The sequence below is a fragment of the Strigops habroptila genome, chromosome 1, assembly GCF_004027225.2.
Source record: "Strigops habroptila isolate Jane chromosome 1, bStrHab1.2.pri, whole genome shotgun sequence".
Lineage (NCBI taxonomy): Eukaryota > Metazoa > Chordata > Aves > Psittaciformes > Psittacidae > Strigops > Strigops habroptila.
Window position 1 is genome coordinate 116531064 of NC_044277.2, and position 12207 is coordinate 116543270.

General features: G+C 35.2%; 1 protein-coding gene across 12 annotated transcripts in view; it reads right to left on the bottom strand.

Annotated features, from left to right (window-relative positions):
* The window catches only part of MLLT10 (MLLT10 histone lysine methyltransferase DOT1L cofactor), a 132597-nt gene that overhangs the window by 16301 nt on the left and 104089 nt on the right, over positions 1 to 12207 (bottom strand). For 8 of the 12 annotated variants that reach the window (XM_030488144.1, XM_030488135.1, XM_030488104.1 and 5 more), the window contains 3 exons: positions 11500 to 11508; positions 3640 to 3757; positions 2223 to 2295 (listed from right to left, as the gene is read on the bottom strand). In XM_030488144.1, coding sequence (XP_030344004.1) covers positions 2223 to 2295; positions 3640 to 3757; positions 11500 to 11508 — 200 coding nt within the window. The remainder of the gene's footprint in view (positions 1 to 2222; positions 2296 to 3639; positions 3758 to 11499; positions 11509 to 12207) is intronic. The other 4 variants (XM_030488110.1, XM_030488096.1, XM_030488176.1 and 1 more) reach the window with 1 other exon arrangement.

The following is a 12207-nucleotide window of genomic DNA, read 5'->3' on the forward strand; positions in this document are numbered from 1 at the left end:
TACAGCTCATGAGGCACATATGTCTTCTCCAAAAAGCTGCGTCATCAACAGCAAACAATTGTTTCTGCAAGTGTTTTTATTTTAAGCAACTATTCGAAAATGACATGGTTCTTTCGGAGAAGTGTGTTATTTATGTATCTCATAAGCTTCAAAGGGAACAGAGTCAGAACTTGCAGAAAAATCATGTTAATAGATAAAGCAGGTAACATTCAGAGTTGCAAAGTTTTCAGATAGCAGATTTTTGAAGTTACCTTTTAAATCACTAGAAACGATACTTTAAATAATCATTTTTATATGTACACTACATATATACATAACAACTTATTTAATTGTGGAAGGTGGGGAATTTGCCACACATTTTAGAAACACTGACATACGTGTGATCTTTCTTATTACACAAACCAGGGGTGAAATTTGCTGACTACTGAACTTAACCGTATGGGTAAGTTATCTAAATTTTTTCCATGCTAGGTACTTCAGACTAAGTTTTTCTATCTTTCACTTTTGGAACTACAGCAGTAATTTCTCCTCTACCATCCCTTCCCCCTTCCCTCCCCCCTTTTCTGGCTTGCTCTTGAACAACTCTACTGCCAAGCAAAAGCTATCTGCTCTTTGCGAAGTACTACAGCTTCCATATGCTGAAGGAAGCTCTGCAATTGTGGACTGAGGTGGCCTTTGTATCATCAAAACCAGCTGAAATTTGACCATGTTGTAAGTACTGGAATGTATATATCCTGAACGCACACTCCATAGAAGCATCATACTTAAGGAGCTTAGCTTCTCAAATATTCTACCTAAATACAGCCTGAACACAACTTATGGCCTACCGCAAATCGTACAAAGACCAGGCCTTTGCATATTAACTAAGAAGGCATTAAAACTTGTAATTACCACAACATGTATGTGGAGAAGGACTACTTAATCAAAATCAGAAGTTCTGGAATTTCGTAATTATTGAGCATTTTCCTCTGCAAAAGTCTCTTAACTTACTTGGCTGTATATATACAGACCCATTTCTTATGTATATAAAGATTTATACGCTAATGTAAATATATGTATTTATACCAAGAACACAATCTAAACTAATTTGTAAATTCTCTTTTTATTGTTTTAGAGGCAACACATATTGGAAAGCTGAAAAGCCAGTTCATTACTAGTTAACAGCACCTAAGTATTATAATGGATATTCTCACCCCATTCAACAAGAAATCTTTTTTGATTAATGAAGGAATATAATACAAGATCAACAACACCAGGCATGTACATTAAATTATCTAATTTGGAGGTATTTATTATAAATTACTGTAATAAACACATGCTGTAACAATCAAATTCATTGTTACAATGCTGTATCTGTGTAACTATTATTTTTTTAGGTACCCTGAAATCCTTTTCAAGATAAAATCCCCATGGTGAGCCCCCCAGTAAAAAAAAAAAAAAAAAAAAAAAAATAGAAAAAACCAAAACCAAATAGTAATAACACTGTAAAATCTAATTCATATGGAATGAAAATAAAGCCCTTTAAAAACAAAGGCTCACTTAAAATACATGGAAAATATTACTGAAGTATTTAAAACACAATATTGAAATTTTAACAGCAAGTATTTTAAAACAAAATAACATGATCTAATTCCAGCAGAATTCTCATGCCAAACTTCTGTAGTAGACGTGAAATGCAGCAGGATGAAAAAGATTTTTTTTTTTCCCCCCAGAGAATTGTTGCATATTTTGAAGTGGTGATGGAAAACGAAGAAAATATTTGATTGAAATTTTTAATGCTATTTAACTTCTCAGACCATCTTATTCCCGTGATCACTGAAGTCTTAAATCTACAGGATTTTGGAATTTTTGCAAATATGATTACAAATATGATTATGGTAACAAATCTGAGATAAGTAGTACATGTGGAGTAAATCATAGATAAATCCCTCTAAAGCAAGTCTCCATTTCTTATGTAAAGTCCTTCATTTGTAAACCTAATTTCAGTTAATATAAAAGTAAGTTTCAGCACAATTTTTAGCTATCTGGACATATTAGGGCTTTGGGGGTTTTTTTGATGGGTGTATCTATATAAAAATAAATGTATATACACGTGTGTGTACATACACACACAAATATACAGGCTTCTAAAACACTTATGTATTACTAGTAAAAAGACAGTGAAGTTTTCAAATCCTAAAACATTTCCTTCGCCTGCACTCTCCAATGTAAATAACGCTTACCGTGGTGAGAGACTTCCTCTGGGTGAACCTCCTCTGCCAACAAGGCTGCGGCTATTATCTCCGAGATCTTGATCTGCAGTGTAAATATTTCACAGCTGATAAATCGACTCGTCTTAGATAAGAGTTTTAAAGCTGATGTAGATGTTTTAAAAATACCTTCAAACTCAACTTCTATCTGTAGTTACTGCTGAAGAGCGAATACGTAACTAGTTTAAGATTGCTGAACTGTAGCATGTAAGGTGTTGTCTTTACACATTTCTGAGGCTGTACCAGGCCATGGATTATGTTCACTTCTTTCATTCCTTTCAGTTTTACAGCACAGAAGCGTGGTTTGCATTTGCAGTACCCTCCCCTCAGCCACTTTTAATTTGTACGGTGAAAGTAATGAATCACAGCTGTGGACAGCTAATCTGTATGCTTATCACAGCAAATCCTGATGCTCTGTATTTTTTTAACACTTTGCATCCCAAAACAACTCATAAAATACATAACGCATTAAACTTGCTGCTGCCGTCTAACAAGCACACCTTATTCTGTCAATTTACTGAAAACTTTATGAAAGTGTGTAATTCACTAATTCCTATTTATAAGCAGACGCATAGGAAAGTCCCTTGCTAGAAAGGTAGTAAAACAAACAAAAAAGGCCTCATTAAATATACGAAAACGTTTTGCTTGGAAGGACTCAAAAGGGTTATTTTCCCTATGGCCTCTCAATAAAATAACCCTATCTGCCCCCTTCAAGGTTGCCCTCCCCCTATTCTGAGTCAAGCGACCTCCGACCTCTTGGAGGGCAAAGACATGACTGATCCATTCTTGGTAAACTGCTAAACTCGTTCCCTTCCCCCAGACAGGCATGGCTACCAGGACATGTCAACAAATCCTTAAGGGGGAAGGAGACAAAGCAAAGCCCGCGGCTCATTAAAACCAACGAGGAGAGCCAGTGGACCCAAATGCCAATCGGTAAATATTCACAAGATTATTAAATGCTGCGCAAGTTCTCTAACGGGATCTCTTTCACACCGAGTTGTATGTAATGCAATTTCATGAATTATGCAAATAAAGGTTTCAGCTATTCACGACAAAACCCAGAGCTGTGTTACTCTCCTTGCAAAGAGCTCCGAACTGAACACATCAATCACAGAAGTCACAGGAGACATTGTTGCATTCCTGCCTGCTGATGGCTCTGCTTAAACATTTACATTTCAGGCACTAAAAAAAAAGGGGGGGGGAAAAAAGGCAGGGGGGTGGGAGGTGTGGAGAAAACCCGCGCTGTTCTGCAGGACAACCAAGAATTTCCTTCCAACACATCACAACTTCATACAGACACTGAGCAGAGCTCGAAAACAGAATTTCACAATCTTTTTCAGAACACTGAAGTCTGTAAAGTTGCACCTTTGTCCAGCAGTGGGAAGCTTACCTGCTTGGCTGTTGTCAGCCTGAGCTATCAGTGCTGCCATTGCCGAATTTGGATTCAGCCTATTGCCGTACATGTGGGATGGAGGCAGACTGAGAGATGATCCAGGTAGGGTGTTTGCCTGCAAGAAACCAATTAACACTTGAATCCCTTTTTTAAAAAAGAGGGAGAAATGCTAAATATATTTTAAAGAATATATTCATAATGCACAATTTTATTTTTTTTTAAGTTGAATGCTTTCGAAAAACTGCATATATTTAAAATAAAAAATATCCATTTCCATTTCCGCGTACAGAATTAGAATTGCAGTACTCTGAAAATATATCAGGTCTTAAAGCATGATTTACTTGTTATTGGCAAGAGCTGTTAATAAAAAAAAACCCCTTCCAATAAAAAAATTACTGCAGTAAATATTAAAAAATACCTAAATTGCATTTTTAAAACAACCCCAGTGTAGCAGGACGGGTAGACTTCCCCACAATCCTGAAGTATGCACTCAATGCTAGGACCATGTGGTTATCCTACTAATTATTTAATCTTATTAAACCATTTACAAAATAAGGGCAGGTAGACAACAGATGTCTCACAAATGCCTGAGTTCCTTACATCACAAGCCGGCTGTGGAGGTCAAAAGGTCCAACTTTCAGCTCTATAGTTCAACTACAGAGAGCCATATTTCCTTTGCTCAACTCCGTCATTAGTAAAACCTGCACACTATTTTGTTACTTCCTATTTTGATAGACTTGGAAGCCTGGTGTTTTTTTGTTTTGTTTTGTTTTTATTTTAAAGAACGCAAACAGCCATTACAAGTATGTTTTCTATACAATAGGGGGCTCGGGGAATCACAGCTTTGCCCTGACCCCATATAAGGAACTGTATTTTTGGCAGTTGGCCAGCTCTACTTATTGAAGAGCTCCCAAAGTTTGTGTTCATTCATGTTGCTAACCACAATTCTGAAGGTCTCTGCTGGGACTTGTGCCAAACAAGCGAAAATGAACCCTTAAACAGATGAAGCTAAGGAGGCTGGCCAAAATCTTGCATAATCCAACGCAATAAAAATACCTTCTTCCTTGGCTGCTTATGCTTTTTCCCTTTCGAAGAAAAGATTTGTGTCAAATGCCGAGTTGCAGAGACAGGCAATCAAAGAAAAAAAAAGGGCACTGCCTTATTAAAAAGGCATTTTCCTACCTGATTAAAAAAATTACTTCAGAATAAAGCAAAGATGGCAATACTTGGGGGAGGGGAAAATCAAAGATACACAACTGGTGTTATCTCTGGTCTTAAAATAAATCTTTTAAGAAAATGTAAACAATCTTTACTTTGGGGGGGGAACAAAAAAAGAAGGTGAACGGTAAGGAACTCAATTTGTGGGACATTTTGACATGTATAACTGCACACAAGAGACAGGGGAAACACACTGGTTATTACAGCAAAATATTACAGAGTATAAACTATGTCTCTGGAAAGAATCACACACTACCATTAAGTTTTGGCTTTCAGCCAACATATTAAACTTGATGAATGGACTTTTATGAATTCACACAACTGTTTTCAATGATGCTTTATTTACTATATACTGGTGAGAAATTGTGCCTGATACTTACATTCTTCTACTGTCACAAAGTTAGAAAAAGCCACAAGTAATTATTTACAATGATCAGAGCTTTTTCACTCCTCAGTTTAAAGGTACATGCACAGGGCTGCAAGAAATACAGTTTCACTCCAAATGTGGCTGTTATTTCCCTTTTTTAAAGAATTGCATGTCTTTTGTAGAATTAATGTGAATTAGTTGTAAGTCTTAAAAATACTACAGGCATTTCCACCTACCCAGATATAACAGCTTCCAGAAGTGCAGTACGTATTAATACTGTAACACTGATGACGGCAGCAATACCGCACAGCTCCTGCTATATTCCTTAATAAGCGCCTATAGCATGATTCCAACTCAACTATTTTAGCAACCTTCAGCTGTTTTCCTCTCAAAACCAAAACTAACTTCAAAAACAATGTCGTTTTCTGCCAAATCCTTTCATTGAAGAAACCTTATAGAATGGAATATTACAAGATTCAACCACTTTGATTCCATATCTAAGAGACAAGACTAGCAAAATAAAATATATATATACTTTTTTTAAATAAACTGGTTGAGGTTATGAATTCTACTAATACAGTTTGTGCCTTTTTGTTTTTTTAACTACAAGCACCAGGTCTTATTTCTGTTTAGTTTTTGACTATTTCTATAAAATAGTTCTCAATTCTAGTAAGTTTACTGCTCCTATTTTAAACAGAAGCTGCTATACTTACTCAGTGTAAGCCTTACTGCAAGGCTGCTTAAAACTGTGCAATAGCAACTATATATTCATTTATGATGGAAAAGCAGCTATAATCGGCAAGGCGAATACACGTTTATTTGACTGAAACATGCCGAAATAGCTTTAAGAACTTTCTAAAAGTATCTAAGTATCTTGAAAGGAGTTGCTAAAGTCTGTTGAGTAACCATCACATCACAAAACAAAAGACATCAAAGGAATTAAACAATGTTTGCTAAGTGGGTTGATACAACAGATCAAAAGACTTAGCATGATTTAAACAATATCTAAGAACTTGAGTTTTTTCACAAGTGGTGGTTCACCCTAAACTTAACCTCTGTTTATACTTTAAAATAATAGTAAAGTTGTCCTACAACAAGTTGGAACTACAAAAGTTCTAGTGCCATGATGTATCCTAAGCAACTCTCAAAGAAAAAAGTCACATTAATAAAATTGTTCAAGTAAGCTGGAGGTAAATAACTTTGAAAATACTTTTCTTAAATGGCAAGGTAAAATGACAAGAATAACGATTTGCGAAGCTTTATTATGTATGTGATGACTTCATCTGACAGGAAAGTAGAGGAGGTGGAGGAGTGCTACATTATTTAAAGGTGAAATAGAAGCTTCATGTTTCACTCACAGTCGAAACAAGCTATAGCTAGCATTTATTAAAAATGCGCAATCATCCTGTCAATACATATTAAGGTCACAGGGCTGAAATACGTTCTAAAATGTAGAACTTTTAAAGCTGTAGGATTCTTTATTTCAGCTGATTCTATTTAAATAGTCAACACAATACGTGATCAAAATGTCTGAACTAATAAAATAGACTGCTAAGTATTTATTTTGAAAAGGCAGCAAATTTTGCTGAAAAGATTTTAGTAGAAGGATTTCAGCATATTTAGAGGTATAGAATACCCTGCTTTCATTTATGGCATGTTCAATAAATCAGTAAAGCAATAAGCAGCAGAGCAGCACTGAAGGAAGATACACTGTAATTCACGGAATGCCCAAGTGCAATAAGAATAAATGATTGATATTTGATTGATGCTTAAAAACACTTCCTCTACAGCAAGAAAGTGCAAGTATATTCTTTAATTAGAAGAATGAGACTTGCAAGTTAACTAAATTTAACTTGCATATATACATATCCTCTGAAATATTTAAAATAATTTTATATTTGTTTGTATCAATCTAATAATATTTTACTGTAACAGTATGACTACAAAGTTTCCCAAGTTGACAACTATCTACATTCATAACTGGATATTTACTTAAATTTCCAGGGAAAACACTTTCTTCATTTCAAAAGTTACATGTTCTTTAAGAAAAAAAAAAAAAAAAAAACAAAACCCACAAAACCCCAACAAAAACCAAAGGGGAGAAAAATGATACAATACTTAGCTGTATGCAATTAGATTAGGTCTCAAAAATTTGAGAACCTTTGAGCATGCCTATTCCCCTGTTCCTTTCAAGTTTTATGCTATGAAATATTTTCTGATAACAGGCCTCATTTCTGCATCAGCTCCACACCAGTAAGGTTTTAATACTCAGCGTGTGATGAGAGATGAAACCAAGTGTGAACAACTTTCGGGTCCCATGAGTAGGCTGACTGTTGAAGCTGTCAGGTTCAATTGCATCATTCCACATTATTCAATGCCCCAAACTGCTCCCTAATTGTTAGGGGCTTAACATATTCAAAACCATTGTTTAGGCTAATGCTGAAATGCCTACAGTTGAGTTTCCATAAAGAAAGGGGAGGGATTTAATTGTAGTTAAACCATTACTGAACTCTCCTCTTTTCATGATAGGACAACATGGATGGCCGGAACAACCAATTCCAAGACGGCTTCTTAATCAGTTTATATCCAGTCAACATCCTATTTCCTCTCTGCTTTAAAATAGTCACTGCTATGTTGTAGCTTAGCGTTATATCATGGTGATGCTTTACAATTAGTGACAGTTCACGTAATTACCTACTTCAGCCAATATATATTTGTCAACAATAATTTCAAAGGTTCTTTTTATTTCTTGTTTAAAATAAAAACATTGCTCCTGTACTGTCTATACCCCTTAGAGTATAAGTACCAGATTAATGTGGCTGGGGTCATCCCATTTACCAATCATACCAGGTTCTTCATCACAGCACAATGAAGTTAATGCACATGAATTTAAAGCTAAATTTTCTGCAAGCTATCCTGCTACACTTCTGAGAAGACGTTACTAATGCTTTCCATACAACTGCCTATTTTCATGACTTATGGAAGGAAATTCAAGCACTAGGCCAACTGCTTGCTTTAGAAGTTATCTTAAGCTGATGTATTTTGGTCAATGGCAAGCAACATTTATCTGAACAATGTAATATTGAAAACATCAAAATTAAAACCTGCATTGCAATTAAATGATCTTAGATATGAAAACATATTAATGCTATGTACATAATTATAATAAAAAATGATAACATATATAAATTAATTGCTTTACTTGAGAAGTGAGAAGAGATGCCTATCAAGTGAGAGCAGCAAAAGCAACCTCGCCTTATGTTTCCTAGCTTAACTTGGAAACTGAAGAAAAGTTATTTTTTATCCCTAGAATTTTTATGGCCAGTTATGCTATGGAGAACATGTAACTGCTGTTCTTTCTTGGTTTTCTTGCTGTTTCTTACAATGCAACGGGAAGAATGTGTTAATGCTTCCTTTTATTGTCTCAGTACTTCTGGTACCATCTTTAACTTCATTTAGGAGATGTCGGGGGACCACGGCTACACATCATCACTTGCCTTCTCTGAAATCTATTATTCATCTGGGATGGCAACCCACCCCACAGAAGAGTGGTCAGTCTGAAGTTAACTGCAGCCATGCAAATAAATTTCTAGGAAGCCTAAGTTCTGCCACATCAACAGCCTTTCATGCATCACAACGATTGAATATTTTCACCACAAACATGGAATTTGTTTATAAATCTTATCTAGACCTTGTTTCCAATTAAAAAAAAAAAAAAAAAAATCCAAATTCCTGTTTATTTTCCTATATGCCAAGAAATACAGATGGAGTCAAGGACGGAACTGAGGACAACACAGAAATTCCTTACTAAAAAACTGTTTCCACATTTCTTCTGAAAACCATCATATGACTTTTCAAAACAACTAACACAACACAAAATAACATTAAAATGCAGCATGATAAATACTATATTTTAACTAAACCGATACTTGCATTTACATCTTTTTAATTTATATTTTGGCTTTCACAGTTGTAAGTTGAACATAATCAACCAAACTATATTGACTTCTTTACTAAAACAGCTTCCAGCACTATTGATGACTGAAAGCAGAAGGTGCACTTCCTACAGGTAACCCCACCTCATCTGCTATCACACATACATCACCCAAACATCCACTTTACTCTTTTACTCATTCATTCTATGAAAGCAATACTGAGATTGAAAAGATAACCCTTCCCATATGCCACCATTACCATCCAAGCACTTTAAAGTCCTTAAAGTTTGGGTTTGGTTTGCTTAAAACAGATAATCAAGGTGCAAATTTACAATCAGTGTTTTCATTAACTGGCTAAAATAAAGGAATAAACTGAAAAGCTTAATTAGGAGGCTGGAAAACTTAAAATGAAATCAGAAAAAGTGTTCATAATATCTTAAAAGACAGAAGCAACTTTTCAATCAAAAAGAGCATTAATTACAAATTTACAAATTATTGTAATTAAAATCTGTCAGGAAAACTGTATACATGACATGCAAAATCATCTGATGGGTACGTTATTCACATCATTAGTACTTTTTATGTTAGTAGTAAAAATACTTTGAACTTCTCGCTGTAATGAAGACACTTGCTTACAAATAAGCAAATAATCAAATACTGTCTTTGAGAATCAACTGTTTTGAGTGAATGTACAAATAAATCCTTCCCTTAAATGAAACCATCTAACCTTCAAACAGCAGCACTCAAATATTTTAGAAGAAGGGCATGAATGAATGCAACTGGGAAACACAGTGGGATTTGAAAGGCAAAATGAAAAATTAATGGCACACCTACAGAAACTAATTTATACCTCTGCCCAGTGTACAACAAGGGCACATCAAGTCATTAAAAACCACACGGGTAGAAGGCCTATCTTCCAATAATGTACAAAAGCTATAACCTCGACTGTACTACCAGTTTACTCATCTCTTCCATGCTAAGCTGAACATTATATAAAATTTGAAGCAATTAAAATCTATTTATTTATAAATTAGACACTTGTATAAAAACTCAGTAGACCACTACCTCATTAAGAGGGTTTGTTTGTTGCATGTTTGTTTTGGTTTTTAAAAAAGGAGGCTTTACAGAGATAAGACTGTGATTTCTCCACCTCCCCCACAAACCTAACTGAAACCAAAGCTATCATTTCAACACAAATCCCTTTTACCTCAAGTTTGTTCCTCCATCCTTTCCATCTACCTCTGTTTTCATAGCACTTAACCTGTATGTGCTCTACATAGACAATGAAAGCAGTATCTTACCCAAGAATCTGTTTTCCTTAAGAACATTAACCTCTGTATCAGGAATCACAATTTTACTCTCATATTGACTAGCAGAAAGAATGACTTGATTAGGAAACAAACGCAGTATACCCATATAGCAATTTATTTTCTTTATGTGAGTATTCTAAGGAAAGCCAGACACTCTAATACAGCAAACAATGGATTTGAAAGAACAGTAACTACGTTCAAGAGCATCTATAATTTCAAAAATAGTAATAATAATCAGCCACTTATTCAAAAACACAGACATTTTAACTTTCTAAATGAACTCCAATAATCTTTACTAAGTGATGAAGCAAACACCTACCGTAGCAGAATTACTGCTGTGTAAACATGCTTGCAAGATTCTCAACATTTTATACGAGGCCCATAAAGACACTGCCTCAGCAACGAACTTTGCAGCTTGTAACGAAGCATATACCATGTAAACTTGAAATCTTTTTCAAACCTAAACATTTTTTTTCATCTAAATATTTTTATTTATTCTTTCCATTGCATACAGACTAGAAAATTTCACATTTTTCACATTCAACACCATTACTATTGTCTCAGGCAGCTAAATTGAAGTAGTGCTACACTCAGTTCAACGAAGAGGTCAATGTGCCTCAGTTGCCTGGAGACTGATGGTTGCTACAGCAGCACCAGATAAGCCAAGCTAAATAAGCTTCAGCTTGAAGGCAGAAAACATTTATTGCTAGACCGAAACATTGATGCAGTTGTCTCAGCATGCAGCACTGTGCAAAATCATGTAACTGCCTTTCAGACTACCTGTATATTGCACTAAGTCTATGCGAAGACAATCTCACTGAAGCTAGAGGAAAATACGAAAAGTAAAGATTTTAATTGGGCTAAATACTAGATTACTTGCAACTATGATTCCTTTGTTCTTCTAGTTGAGTCACATGTTAGAAGGAATTTTCCCTCTGGCTGTAAATTCTTCCTCCTTGCTTCTCTCTTCCACCCCCACTCCAAAAATCCTCAGTTAGATCAAATGAGAAGAAAATTAGATTTTTACCTGTTTGGCCTAGAAGTAAAAAAGAATTAAAACAGCTTTTAAGTGACAAACAAGAAAATTTAGGTGGAGAAGCCTTTACTAGCCTCGTTCATTCACATTTTTAATTTTGCAAGACTTCAATTTAAGTGGCTGTGACACGAATATGGTTTGGCGGTTTTGGAAGGAAAGTCACTATTTTGCACTGACACCTTGCACCACAAAACCAAACCCCTCTGTCTACTACGTACTGAGAGATGCATTTAGCACACTTTCTAAACCCATCAGCACTGGCAATTTCCCGTGGCAACGAGTCCCAGGGATGAGCAACACAGTCTATTAAGAATTATTTCTTTTTGTTCTGGATGTGCTGGCTTTTCCTTTTATATCTTTTTCTTAAGTTATAAGGAGAACAGAGTAATTTAAGCATCCAACAGTCTGTGATCCATGTTCATATTTTACCTTTGACCCAGTGGGTAGGAACCTCTTTTGAGCTATCTTACCATCACGAAGTGTTTTGATAGTCACATAAAATACGTTAATTGGTTTTCATGTATCTGCTATTTCTATTGATTAGATAATTCTAGTACTGCAGTAAGGATTTGATTTCCCATTTCTGGAAGGATGCTGCTTAAACCATGCAATATCATGATCTCCAGATGTTTTTTTATTCTCTTTTTAATTACCACACATATTTAAGGTCGTACAAATCATCCTTAGAAAGACAAATCC